At 38.7% G+C, this 15146-nt stretch overlaps 1 protein-coding gene across 1 annotated transcript in view; it reads left to right on the top strand.

The window, feature by feature from the left end:
• The first annotated feature begins 2640 nt into the window (after positions 1-2640).
• The window catches only part of LOC108246978 (retinoic acid receptor beta), a 223651-nt gene continuing 211145 nt past the window's right edge, over positions 2641-15146 (top strand). Inside the window, exon 1 of the mRNA XM_037975733.1 lies at positions 2641-3931. Coding sequence (XP_037831661.1) covers positions 3775-3931 — 157 coding nt within the window. The 5' untranslated portion in view covers positions 2641-3774. The remainder of the gene's footprint in view (positions 3932-15146) is intronic.

Raw genomic sequence — 15146 nt, forward strand, 5'->3', positions numbered from 1 at the left:
GTTTTGAATAAATTGTTTTTAAGTATTATATGTCTTATGTTTTAGGAACACAGAAACTTGAAGGAAAGCTGCAGAGAGCTTCCAGCGGACCTTTCTCTCCCTGACAGTGAAGCTCAGCTCTCCAGCTCCAATTAAAGCAGGGAAGTGTGAGATCCTGGAATGACCTGGAGTTTTTGAAGATTACTTTTCCAGGCCTTTTTTAAAAAAAATGCGTGTGTGTGCATGCACAGCACACAAAAATATAAAGAAATTATTGATGTGGTGTATATGAAAGGCTCAGGATTATGTGTGTATATGTGTGTGAGAGAGTAAAATAACTTGAAATTAACAATCAAACTGGTTTCTTTATTAAGATATGAAATATATTGAAATATACATTTATTAATATGCCATATGTCTGTCTTTGTTAAAGAGCATAAAACAAAGTATTTTAGCATGATAGCACATATTTTTAATGTGTGAAAGTGTCCTGCATCATAACTACATCTCTGCTGTTTGTAACAAACCAAACTGTGTGAAAATCAGGTAAAGATTCAAAGAGTTCTGATTATTTTAGTTGGACATACAGCTTCCTCAGTACAAAGAAATTAACTCAGGGATGAGAGAAGGACCCAGCCAAGATGGCGGCCGCGCTGACTCGTCAGCTTCTCAAAGACAGCGCCTGTCTTCGAGGTGTCTATGTAAACAGTGTCTATGGTGGACGGTAACAAGCTGACGTTTGTTGTTTGCTAACGCTCCTTACCAAACTTCCGGGTCACCTAAACCCGACATATTAAATATTAAAATCAATTCTTTGTTTTTCCATTTCGTGTTTTCGATCTTAGCCTAAAAGTGAAATATGAAAAAACAGGCGTTTTTTTTTCATTTTTGGTGTTATAATAAAAAACAAAAAATAAAATAATTAGTCCGTTTTTCATTATTTGATTTTTGATAGTCAATTGGAAATGGAAAGAATGAATGATACACAGATTCTTTTTATATAGTGTATGTAAACTTCTGTTTTCAACTGTATACAAAAAGTAGACTTGTGTTTAATATAAATAAGTGATAAAGTGAACAAGTGACCTGTCCAGGATGTACCTCACCTCTCACCCAGTGACTGCTGAAGATAAGCACCAGCTCCCCACAACACTGCAAGAAAAAACAGGTATGTATGTATGTATGGATGGATGGATGGATGGATGGATGGATGGATGGATGGATGGGTGGAAGGGTCCTCTCAAACCCCAGCCAGCCGTCGGAGTTGGCTGTTCATCCTGAATCCGGTTCTGGTTCTGCTAGAGGTATTTTCCTGGTAAAGGGGTGAATACCTTTCCATTGTCACCAACGTGTTGCTCAGGATGAGGGACTCATTGACTGTAAACAATAAGTAGACCTCAGTAGACCTCAGCCTACATGCACATGTGTCTTGCACAATGGAGCATCTCATACAGTTTAAAGCTTAGAACGCCACGTTCTCAAGTTTTGAATTGATCAAGCTCCATAGAAAAAATGCAAAACCTCTTCAGCTTCAGAACAGAATTTCAGAATCAACACCTGAATACACTGTTTCCCTGCTCAGAGCCATATAACTCAGAGTTTCTGGAAACACTGTTTTCATGCTAGAAATATGTCAACTTAAGAGTTTATGGATAAAGTTTGTTGAACCTCCTTTCTGTAATATCCTTCAGGCATTTAATGTTGTCAATTTTCATCAGTGCAACTGTTTAAATTTATTTATACACAATACCATATTACAAACACACACACACACACACACACACACACACACACACACACACCTACCTACACACACACACACACATATATATATAAACTTCTAACTCACCCTATTTTGTCTATATAGCCAGAGTGACTTCACTTCAAGCTTGGGTCCTCTACCAGAGACCTGGGAGCTTGAGGGTTTTACGCAGTATCTTAGCTGTTCCTAGGACTGTGTTCTTCTGGACAGAGATCTCTGAGGTTGTTCCTGGGATCTGTTGGAGCCACTCTTCCAGTTTGGGGGTCACACCGAGTGCTCTGATGACCACTGGTACCACTGAGGCCTTGACTTTGCACAACTTCTCCATTCCCTCTTTCAACCCTTCGTCTTCCTGATTTTACAGTTGTTTGGGACTGTTACATCCACCCCTACTGTTTTCTCCTGTATCTTATCTATCACCACGATGCCCTGTTGGTTAGCAATCACCTGTTTATTAGTCTGAAAGTCACACAGTATCTTAGCCCTGTCATTCTCCACCACCTCATGCCACTAATTTGTATGTTAATAAGTACTGTTTAAACGGTTAGTTTGTGTGTCTATGTTTCTTAAAGTGTCATTATTATTATTATTATTATTATTATTATTATTATTATTATTATTATTATTATTTAATAATAGTAGTAGCAATAGTATATTTTTACATGAAATATACTGAATTGTGGTTTTATTTATTTGTTTCATAAATGATAGATTTAAGTAATCACATTTTGTAATAATATTTATCAAATAGGAAAGGAGATGATAATTTTCCTCGCTATAAACAGTGTTGTTAAACATGTTTTGAAATTAAATGAAATTTATTCTGAACATGTTTAAAAGAGGAAAAAGAAAATCAACAACAAATATTAAAAAAGAAAAAAAAACAGTCTGACATGAAATATAAGAAAGGCATCATATTATTGGCAAATTTATCACATCTATTGAACTCCATAAATTGCAATAAAAAAGACAAAACCACAATTTTATTTAGCTTTTTTCTGTTGTAAAAGGCTCATTAATTCCTACCTCTATTTAACTCCAATCATTATATACAATTGTCAGTATTTACTGTATAGTACCACCATTAAATCAGCCTACAGTAATTATTCACTCAGCACCATAACAACACCATAATATTAACAGCATGTATTTCCCATTTATCATTAATAAGTGTTTTTTTAAATAATTTTTTTAGACTGCTTGATATATACATCTTTTCAAATCGTACATACAACTCTACAGATCCACTCCACAGACTACTGAGCATATGCTCTTCATGTTATTATTGTTAAACTTAACTTAACAATTATTTGGCCAGTTTTTAGATTTACAAAATCCATAATTTTTTTGAACAAACTGGATATTAAAAATAAAAATTTGTGCTCCAAATGCAGCCTTATGAACTCTCCTTATTGGTCAGTTTTAAAGAATTCCATGAAATAGGAAGTTGTGCTTTAAACGCCGCTCAGTTATATGTGTTGTCACGTGGAGTTAAACTGAATAAGTCCAATAAAAGCTGTTTCTTTCAGACCTTTCCCCGCCGCGTGCTGCGCTGCTGAGCCGCAGTGACGTCAGCCTGTCGGGGTCACTTGAAGGTCAGCTGCCTCAGAAGGTTCACACAAAGTTCACGCGCATATATTAGGCTGTTCAGTCTTCATCCTTAGCGATGGAATTAGTTGGAAACGAGCCGCACGCCCGCACCGACAGCCCGCTCGTCACTGTTTGCTTTTACGTTGTCCGGGATTATTTCTGATGTAAGAAAGGCTCCGATTCTCCGGTTCGAGCGGCTGCCCACCCCGCTGCGGGGAGTCTGTGGTTCTAGTCATGAAGGAGTCCGAAGCTGTTGAACATTTGGAACCAGAATAATTCATAATTTCAGAGCTGGACGAAAAAGAGAGAAATCCACCGCGCCGAGGGGAGGAAGAGAAGGAGGAGAAGGAGGGGGAAGAGGAGGAGGAAAGGAGAGAGTTGGATGGAGTTGCGTGCCGCCGGGTTTTATCCAGAACACATACGAGCGGCTGAAGGAAGTCGTGATGTTTGACTGCATGGACGTGCTGGCTGTGAGTCCCGGTCAGATGCTGGAGTTCTACACGTCCGGACCGTCGTCCTGTATGCTGCAGGATAAGGCTCTGAAAGCCTGCATCAGCGGACTGGCGCACAGAGAGTGGCGGCACCGGCGGAGCGCGCACTGTAGGTCCAACTTCCCTCTGCAACTGGCTCTGATGGTGGTGCTGCTGGTGTTGTTGTTGTTTTTGATGTTGTTGTTGTTGCCATTGCAGCCAACATACAAATCATTTCCATCATGTTTTTTAAAGCAGTGGTCCCAAAGTTGAGGTCTGGACCCCACTGTTGGTCACAAAATGCCAGGTTGGGGGTCCTGAGATGAAAAAAATATTTCCTATAAGCGTATTTTAACTAAAATCTTTACAAAAGATAACTATTATCATAGAGAAAACAAGTAGTATATGAGTTTAATCTGTTTTGTTATTAAGCCTTTTTGTTAACTTTTTATCAGTGTTTGTGGAGTTCTAACGAAGATATTTGCTGTGTGTGTTTGAGCTGTTGTTCAAAAGGGGCCCACAGGTTGGAGCCTATAGATATGAGACTATTTAATCCTGATAAAACCTCTACCTGCTTTAGTTTTTTTTTTTTTTTTAGAATTATTCATAAATAGCAACCAGGAAACAAACTGAAATGTCAAATTAAATTCAATTTTAAAAAGTCATCATATTTATCCTGCCTTAATGCCTCTAGATTCCAGCTCCGACCTGCTGCTGGTCATTGATCAGGAATGCAGATGTCTTCTCACCTCTGAGAAGGAGGGAGGTAGACTTCTGCACCCTGATTCAGATTAATGATCCCACAGACTCTTCAGCAGAATTAGTGTCCTGTTATCAGAACCAGAACTGTCAGGACTGATGGACGGAGAACAGTCATGACACTAGTTAATGCCTCATGGTATCCTTGGATTATTATAATGATCATTGATTTATAAAAACAAACAAATAAACAAATGACAAAAAAAAGAAAAAAAAAAAGGAAAACAGTTCAACAGTGATTTCTGATTTCTGCACTTTGAGCCAGTGTTTCCCTGCTCTGATTTATCTGCCCTTGAGGACAAGAAGCTTGTCCTCAAGGGCACTTCTGTCCACCAGGGCTCTTATCAACTGACTTTTGACCTTCAGCTGCCTGAAATGTTGCTTTGTTGAAGACTGATGAGGAGGAAACACTCTTATTTTTAAATTTGATAAAATAGTTCTGACAGGACACAGAGTCCACCCTGTCTCAAATTAAAACATCTTCAATTTGTTTCTAGGTCTCCAACAAAGAGTTTAAATTTTTAGGGTTAGAGTGAACAGAACATTTTCATTGTAAAAGGGAAAACTTTTTCCTTTTTAAATTTGTATCAGTCCTAATGTTCAGTAAATGTGTAAACATCTAAATGTGTTTTAAAGATTAAATATAATCCCTTCAGAAGAAAATCAACAAATTAAATCAACATTTTCACCTAAAACTTGTATTTGCTGTAGGCAGGAATTTACAAATCCAAACACTCCACTAAAAGCAATAAATGCATTTTTTAAAATCAAAGTTTATTTACTGAGGGAATGTTTAATTTGTTCTTATAAAGCCAACATTTTCTCATTGTTTTTCCACTCTATTTATCTTTGATAATTTAGTTTTATACTTTTGGAATTTTTTGACTGACCTGCTTATTTTGGTATGAAAAAATGTCTTTTTTAATAAAGTAATTAAGATAAATATCGTTTTAAAAAGTAGTGAAATATTAAATATCTATGTAAAAGAAATTTATAGTCACAAGTTTGTGCCTTTAAAATCTTTTTAAAACTATAAGAACTATTCTTTTCTTTTTTTTCTTTTAACCAAAAATTAGTTTTCTTATTGTGGATCATTTAGTCAATTATTTTTGACAAAGTTTCCTTTTAAAAAAATTCATTTGGTAGAAGAATTCATTTGTTCTCCACATTTGACCCATCCCCTGATGGAGCGGTGATCATAATGGTGATCCAACCCTTAATGCTGAGTGTCAAGCAGTCCCATTTTTACAGTCTTTGGTACAACTCATCCAGGGATTGAACCCACAACCTCTCAGTTTCAGGGCAGACACTCTACCACTAAGCCACTGAGCTCTAGTAGTGTAAGGTAGTTAAAACAATTTTATCAGTGAATTAGATGTAACGGCGTCTACTTAAACTCCTTCCATTCTTCACTTTCAGTAGAAAGCTCATAGGCCACCCAACGTTCAATGCACCAACTTTATGTTGTTTTCTTTAAGCCATAAAGAAATGAATGAAACACTGAGGTGTTTCACCATGACCTTTAACCCTTTGTACACTGAAGCTCTGAATAAAACGAAATTGTTGCTGTTTTTCTATGACAACAGAATTGCAGCCAGCCTCTGAAGCTGTTCTTTGGCCTGCTGGCGAAGGCTGTCAACAATTTCCATTAGTCTATCAACTAATTTATTAAATATTCAAATAAAAACATAAAACTAATTTTCCTCCAAAAATCATATTCCACAATTTTATTTATTTATTTATTTATTTTATTTTTGTTCAATTTTTAAACATTGGTATTTATAGTAGGCTATATCACATAATCAAATTTAAATAAAGACGTGCAAATTAGCATATAGGTTTAATAGTTACAACTTTAGTTTGACAAATAAATAAACTAAAGCTTTTGTGATTACTATATTTAAAAACAAAATGCTGATTATGGAAGGGTACTGATGGCAAAAACTGCAGCAAACTGAGGTGAGAAATCCTGCAGGAATTAAATCACTTGGTTTTACCTTCAGAAAGAGAAGAGAAATAAAAAACAACTACTGAAAATGGAATAATAGAGACTGGAACTCTGACAAATATTATTTTAACTTAACTACACTTTTCAATTAATTTATGAATTGTATTTAATTACATGTATTATATGTGAATTTGTTTGATTTAAATGTGACTAAATTAGCTGTGAATGATATCTACACAATTAGGTATATTTAAAGCATTCATTCGGTCACATGGAGCTGGTGTGTATCTCCAGCAGTCACTGTGTGAGAGGCAGGGGACACCCTGGACAGGTCGCAAGTCTATCATAGGGCCACATAGAGACAAACAAGACAAACAACCATTCTCGTTTACACCTAGGGACAAATTAGAGTTACCAAATAACCTAACCTGCATGCTTTTGGTCAGTGGGAGGAAAGTGGAGTACCCAGAAAAAACCAAAACATGCACAGGGAGAATATGCAAACTGGGATCTTGGGAGGTGAAGCTACAACCTTCTTGCTGTGAGATGACAACTTTAACTACTGCGCTGCTGTTCATTTAAAACAGGCACATTAAAACACACAGGTATTGTGTCAGGATGTGTTGCTGTGTTGACATCAGTTCCAAAACTGTCTAAGTAAATTAGAGTTCCTGCCATCAGGAGGCATTTCTCATGCTACAACAGACAAAATGGGACAAAAAGAGATCAAGACCTTTTTGTTTAAGATTTTCTAATTTAAGATATTGTTGCCTAAAACAAAAAGCGATGTAGCAAAGCAGAAGAAACTAATACTGCTGGAACACAACTCGATACACCTCTGTTTAGAAACATTATGAATGTATAGACCATAAACCCAGATTCTGGTCTAAAGGTTTCCTCAAACATTTATTTTCTTTAAAATGTATCAATTAGACAATCTACCTAACTTCAGAATGCATTTAGCAATTTAGTTGTTTTTTTTTTGCCAGCTTTTTTTATACACCATGACAGTTTGAAGCAGGAACTCGACTGACATACACAGCACATACTAATGTTATGAAAAAAACCCTGTTTTTTTCAGTTTAAATATTTATGAAATTAAAGATAAAGTAAGAAAAACTATATGTTCACTAAAAAATTTTGACATCAATAGATTTTTTTTTCAAATCACTGACATTGACTATGCTGAATAATGGCGGCAGCCTCACACAGAAGGACACCACCATTTCTCTGTTGCAATATGAGTTCCTTTGATAAAGGCAAAGCTGTCTCGGGGTCACAGAAGTGTTGGTTTATTCATTTATTTATTGTGGATAATGGAGACCTTTGTGTTAATTAGCAGCACTGACAACAATCCCAACATTACACACTTCCTCTTCTAGTTTGAATGCTGCTTAAAGATGATCAAGGACCTCCTTTGTGTTGATGAAACAGACTATGCAGCCTGAAGAATGTCTGTCTATGATACCCATTACATTTTATGAACATGTTTTAACTACATCAAAATAAAGCTAAAGACAAAGCTATCAAACACATCAGTGCAGCAATGTGTTCAAAAGGCAGATTGTGATTCAGCAGAACATGTCTAGTAAAGCTGACGTGTCTTATGGGATAATTTGGGCTTTTTTTGTCTTTGAGGCTTTAGCGTCTCTGATGTGGACATGAAAGGCCATTAGCACAGCATGCACACCGAGCTAATTTAGTGGGCGTGTGAAATGAAAGGTGGATGGGGGGAAATAAAAATCCGGGTACAGCAGTGAAATGAAACAGGAACTAGGGCTGGGTGTGTTTAATCAACATGATTAGGGTGCTGTTCAGGCCCCACCAGGGTTACATTGATATTCTGTATCGGCACAAATACCAGCCTTCTATTTAATATCAAATGCCAACATGGTCTTGCTCAACAGCAGCTATAGAAATGTCTGACTTCATTGTTTAAAATTTAGAGCCACAAACTTTTTTCCACATAAAGGCAGTCTTATCCAATAAACACATAACATTTTTAGTATTTTCTCTGTTAACATTATGTTCGCCATCTCTTCTACAGATATAGATCACAAAAAATTACCTTCAATCCACATAAAACACAATAAATGCTGTAATTAAATGTTACAAAAAAAATTTTGTGAAGAAAGCCTATCAGCAGAACAGTCCTTGAACATTCCAAATAACGGCATCAAGATAACAAACAGAGAGATGTTAAAAGATGTTAAAAGGAAACTGTCAGTTTTTGTGTGGACAAGGATTTGGACACAAAATGAAGACTGGCACAAGGAGCTTGAAAATTAAACTTATTTATTAAATAACAAAAACAAAAAGGGATGACGTGGCAGCAGAGACTAAAACAACAAAACTTACAAACTGAGGAAGACAAGAGAAGAGCACATGAGAAAATCCAGAAAGCACATGTGAACAACGATGAACCAGTGGGTATGTAAAGTTGAGAACCAGGTTTTAAAGACGAGGCCTGATGAGGAAGTGGGCACAAGTGAACGGATTAGCAACAAGAAACAGGTATGGGCGGTTGAGGCAGACAGACAAGAAAACTACTGAGGGAGCATGAGTGATGGCACTAGGAACAGAGGGCACAGAGAGCAGACTATGGCCTTGTCCTAATACTTGCACTTCCACCCTTGTGTCCTTCAAATATGCGCTCATGCTGAAGGGTTTGAGTGTGTAGTGTGTCCCAATTCTCCAAAGTGGTCTTTAGCCCAGCCCCTTTGGCATACTATGGCCCGTTCCCAATACTACCCTCGTGTCCTTCAAATGCGCGTTCATGCTGAAGTGTTTGAGTGCATGGTGTGTCCCAATTCTCTGGAGTGCTCCTTAGCCCCGCCCCCTTTGTGTACTACATCTGGCCTTCAGCTAAGCCCGCATCCAGGCGGAGTTCGGCAAAGTATTTACCCACAATTCATTGCTGCATCTGACGTTTTGAATTTTTAAAAATTATCTACATACATTTGAACAGCCAAATATCTCCTGCAATGACTGTTGAAAGCAAAAATATCTAAACCTTACATTTAAAATCATACTGGCACCTTCTTAAAATACCAAAACATCGACCGGCCCCGCCCTGTTGGATGTCGCAGTTATGATGCAGAGGCACAAGTCGATGACGTAACCTGTGCTGACACAATTCTCCAATTTTTGCATGCTTGTAACCTGCGCACACAAACCTTTCTGCACACTTCGACTGAGGACACGCTTCATAGAGGGGCGTAGGGTGCATGGCGAGTATTGGGACTGGGCCAGTCTCTCTTTTGCCTATCACGCCCATCTAAACCTGCTCCTAGTTTTGTAATCATCTCACCCATGCCCACTTCACCCAATTACCCTCTGCTTTTAAAACCTGGTCATTTCCTCCACTCACTGCTGTTTCATTGTTGCTTCATGCACTGTCTCATTTGTTTCATATCTGGCCTAATGTTTTGCCCCTGTTATGATTTTTGTTATGATTAGTTTTGCTGCCACATCAGCCTTTTTTTTTTTGGTTATCTTTTATTTTAATAAATTAGTTCTTTAAATTCTTTGCCATGAGTCTGCGCTCTGGGTTTGCCCCCTTCTCCTGCCAACGTGACACTCAGATGTTTAATCTTGAGTATCCTTTTTAATCATTTAAAACTGTTTCTGTTTCCCTGTAAGTTTGACAGGATGGGGTGATAGGGGTCTTAATGACAAATTTATTTTTATTTCATCTGACAGAATTTAACTTTACAATAATCTAACTCAGCTGCAATTCGACCTGCGCGTCCTAAAGTCCTGGAAAAGTACAGGTCCTGTACGGGTCGGAGGTGGCAGCTGATCACCCTCTCGGCGGAGCGCACAACACGTTGTATTCTCTGTTTGTCCCTGCTCGTGGTCCCAGTGTACCACACAGTGATGGAGGTGGTGAGGATGGACTCAATGACAGCTGTGTAAAACTTCACCATCAGCTCAGTTGGCATTTTGAGTTTCCTCAACTGCCATAAGAGAACATCCTGTGCTGTGCTTTCTAGATGATGGAGCTGATGGTCGGCCCCCACTTGAGGTCCTGGGTGATGGTGATACCCAGGAAGTGGAAGGAGTCCACAGTGGCGATGGTGAGGTCTTTGACAACGAGAGGGCGTGGTGGTTCTATGGCTTTCCTGAAGTCCACAATTAACTCCACCGTCTTCTGGGTGTTAAGCTCCAGGTTATTTGACCTGCACCAAGACACCAGCCGATTCACTTCCGTCCTGTAAGCAGACTCGTCCCTGTTCAAGATCAGACCGATGACAGTGGTGTCGTCTGCAAACTTAATCAGTTTTACAGACTCATGGCTGGATATCCACAAGACATTAGTTTGAAACAGGTAGTCATGACTCCCTCTGTATGGCTAGAAATTTGTGCCATCAGAAACTGAATTTGAATTGAATCTATGTAAATCCGTGTATCATTCATTCTTTCCATTTTCAGTAGGCAATCAAATATCAAATAATGAAAAACTGACTAGTTATTTTGTTTTTTATTATAACACCAAAAATGAAAAAAGGACTAATTTTTCATATTCACCTTTAGGCTCAGATTGTACAGAGGAAGCTGTATGTCCAACTAAAATAATACAATCTCCCCAAATTTTTACCCGATTTTCACATGGTTTGGTTTGTTACAAACAGCAGAGATTTAGTTATGATTCAGGAGGCTTTCCCACATTTAAAATACTTGATATCATGTTGAAATACTTTGTTTTATGCACTTTAACAAGGCCAGACATGGTATGGCATATTAATAACTGTATAAATTAATACATTTTATATTTTAATAAAGAAACAAGTTTGGTTGTTCATTTCAGTTTATTTCTCTCTCTCTCTCTCTCTCTCTCTCTCTCTCTCTCTCTCNCATAACTTCTGTCTTGTTCTCATTAAGACTAAGGAAATTAAAAGAAAACCATGCTTTAATATCGTTAAGACAGTGTGTAAGTTGCTGGACTGTATTATTTTGTGCCAAGGGAAAATAGATCTGGCAATCATCAGCATAGCAGTGGAATGAAATGCCATGCTTTCTAAAAACAGAGCCGAGAGGGAGAAGGTAGAGAGCAAATAAAAGATTGCCAAGGACTGAGCCCTGGGGAACCCCATATGGAAGAGGAGCTGTGGAAGACACAGAATTTTCAATTTTTACACAGAAACCCCTATTAGTCAGGTAGGACCTAAACCAATTAAGGGCGACACCCTTAATGCCCACACAGTGCTCAAGACGAGAGATTAAGATATTGTGATCAACAATGTCTGTCATGCTCGACGGAGATGGAGGCGAACCCAGAAAACAGACTCATAAAGCAGAACTAAAGAAAAACTGATTTATTTGAACGAAAACAAAAAGCTGACGGGGCAGCAGAACAAGAACCAAACCAAAACCAGAGACACAGAAGTACACAGGACTAGCATGGAAGAAAACAATGATCCAACAGCGTGATGGGGGAATTGACAAGGTATAAAAGCACAGAGGATGATGAGGTAAGTGGGAACAGGTGAATGATAATAATAGCTGACAGGTGGAGATGGGCGTGGCAGGTAAACAGATAAGTGAATGACTGAGGAGGCATGAGTGATGACAGGAAACAAACACAGACACACGAGGCAGAAGGAATTCAAACCAAAACTAACAAGATAACAGAATAAAATAAATAACACCAACGGAAACAAAAACCACAAACTAAAAAAAACCAAAAACCCAAATCCCGACAGTGTTAAATGCAGCGGACAAATCTAAAAGCACTAAAACAACAAACTTTCTGGAGTCTGTTGACAAGAATATATCATTAGAAACTCCAAGAAGTGCACTCTCTGTACTGTGGAGGGCTTTGAAGCCAGATTGAAACGGCTCAGTGATACCATTGTCCTCTAAAAAAGGTAACAACTGGTTGTAAACAACCTTCTCTAGAATTTTAGAAACAAATGGGAGATTAGAAATAGGCCTGAAATTGGAGCAAAGAGAGGGGTCAAGGACTGTTTTTTTAAGTAGAGGACGTACAAATGCATGTTTAAAAACCCCAGGTACTATACCTGAAAAAAGACTGGTATTGATAATCTGAAGCACATTTGGCCCAATAGTAGCAAGTACCTCTTTAAACAAGCGAGGTGGGATAGAATCTGCTGGGGAGCCAGAGGGCCTCATGTGACGAGCAGTGCAAACGAATAGAAGGGTCGTAGGAAGGCTGAGAGATACAAGCTCTAGTTGACACAATTTTATCAGTGAAGAAGTTAAGGAAACTTTCACAGATTTCAGTGGAGGAGTCAAAACCAAGAAACTTGGGAGCGTGGAGAACAGTATCTATGGTTTTGAACAGAACACTGGGATTATTACAATTAGAAGCAATTATCCCTGAGAGATATTTGTTTTTCTTAGCTACAGTCCTCTGATACTGCAGCAGGCTCTCTTTGAGAATACCAAAAGAAACATGTAGCCTGCCCTTTTTCCACCTGCGCTCCGCTCTCCTGCACTCACGCCTGGCAGCGCGAGTGACATCATTCAGCCAGGGCTCGGGTGCAGGTTTGGTGCGCCGGCTCTTCAAAGGAGCAATCTTGTCCAGTGTTTGTAAACAAACAGAGTGGAAGGCGGAAAACAGTTAGTTGGGATTTAAACAAAGAGAGTCTTTAGGGTTATCCTTGCAGAGACCAAGGAAAGTAGAGGAAAATTGGGCTGGAGAGGAGGAGTTAAACATGCGACAGCGCTAAGGAAGAGCGCGCAGTTTAACCGGACAGTGAGTAGGAACGTCAAATAAAATCGGCATATGTCCAAATTGGAAACATCCAAACCGAGCGACAGCACCAAGTCGAGTGTGTGCCCGAGTATGTGAGCGGGACCTGACACAGACTGCACAAAGTTAAAAGAGTCAATTACATTTAAAAAGCTCCAGGAGATCGGCTCTTCTGGGCAACAAGTGTGAATTTTAAAATCACCAAGGATAAGAACATGATCATACTTAGGCAGAATTTCAGCCAAAAATTCTGAAAAGTCACTTATAAAGTCCTTATTGTACTTGGGTGGCCGATAAATGACGGCACACAAGACAACATGAGAGCGACCAATTTCAAAAGAACAATGTTCAAAACTTGTAAAAGAGCTTTGCGAGCAAATCTGCCGGCATTTAAAATCGCTTTTAAAAACAACCGCTATTCCTCCTCCTTTTCGACCCGACAGGTGCGGGGAATTAAAATAGCAGCAATCCGGTGGTGACAGTTCAGTAAGAGAGGTAGGCTCACCAGTACTCAGCCATGTCTCCGTTACACAGAGAAAATCCAGGTCACGGGTCATGAAGAAATCCCTCAAGATAAAAGTTTTATTTCCCAGTGATCTTGCGTTTACAAGGCCGAACCTAAGGTGGCCGACAGGTGCAAATGTGCAGCAACAGAGAAAACATGCCAACAACAAAAAAGACACACGCACAAATGAAATGCAGCAAACAAAAAGAGAGACGCAAACAAAAAAGAATATGCGCACAAATGAAATGCAGCAAACAAAAAGAAAGACGCAAACAAAAAAGAATACACACCCAAATGAAATGCAACAAACAAAAAAGAATACACCCCCAAATGAAATGCAACAAACAAAAAAGAATACACCCCCAAATTAAATGCAGCAAACAAAAAAGTGTTGAAAACGGAAGTGCTCCAGACCACTAGGGGGAGTCGAAGAAAATAGTATTCATTTCTATGGGACCTGACGCAAGATTCAGAGAAAGAAATTAAAGGTGCGTATTACTGTATCTCTTTTCAAATACGCCGTATTTTATAATATTATAGAATAACAGAATAGTTGATGGGTAGCGGGATAGAGACTTTGTGTCAGTCATAGCATTATGGGCTCGGTCTCGTAGATGCTTTCCCGAATTAGCAATTATGCTAATCATACTGCAAGGAAAAAATATATAAATTACACACTCATATAATTAAATATCTTTTTTGAGAATGACTCATTTCAGTGTCTCCACTTTTAATGTATTTATTTCCTCACGTATTCTACCCTTGAAGAGTTAAAAAACAAATTTTCTTTCAGATGTACTGTCCATTTTGTGGAACCGCCGCAATAAATTCTGCAGACTTTTGTTGTCAATGTGGCAGAAACATAAAATTTGTCCAATATCATGCAAACAAAGCCCAAGATGAGAGGGACACTACCACTGCAACTCCCGATGTTCAATCTAACACCAGCACAGGTAAACCATGGGTCATATTTTTTCCAGCATGCTTAAGTGTTAGCACTAAAAAATCTGCAGATGCAGGTACGATCATTGCAGTAGTACCTGCAATGAATAATTAATGCATTTAAATTATAACTAAAGTGCCAATCGTGTTTTTTTTTATTACGAAATACAGGTGTAGAGTGTTTCATGAACTTTAGAGCTATAAAAGAGAGGGAAAGAAAGAAATTTTTTACCAAGAAGCATCAGAACAAAACACAGAAGGAAAATAAACTGAAGGTATGCCTTTAATTTAGTGCAAACACAAATTGGAAATTAAAGCTGCAAGCAACGTTGGACGGCCCTCGCAGCTCAGCGCCGCTTCGGCCTATGGCGACCGCGGGAACTCTGGCAACCGCCGTCTACGCTGTGGCGCACTTCCCGCGCATTTCCCGTGCACTTCCCGCGCCCTCCACTAGGTGGCGCTCTGGGAAAACG

The sequence above is a fragment of the Kryptolebias marmoratus genome, linkage group LG5 (genome assembly GCF_001649575.2).
Source record: "Kryptolebias marmoratus isolate JLee-2015 linkage group LG5, ASM164957v2, whole genome shotgun sequence".
NCBI lineage: Eukaryota > Metazoa > Chordata > Actinopteri > Cyprinodontiformes > Rivulidae > Kryptolebias > Kryptolebias marmoratus.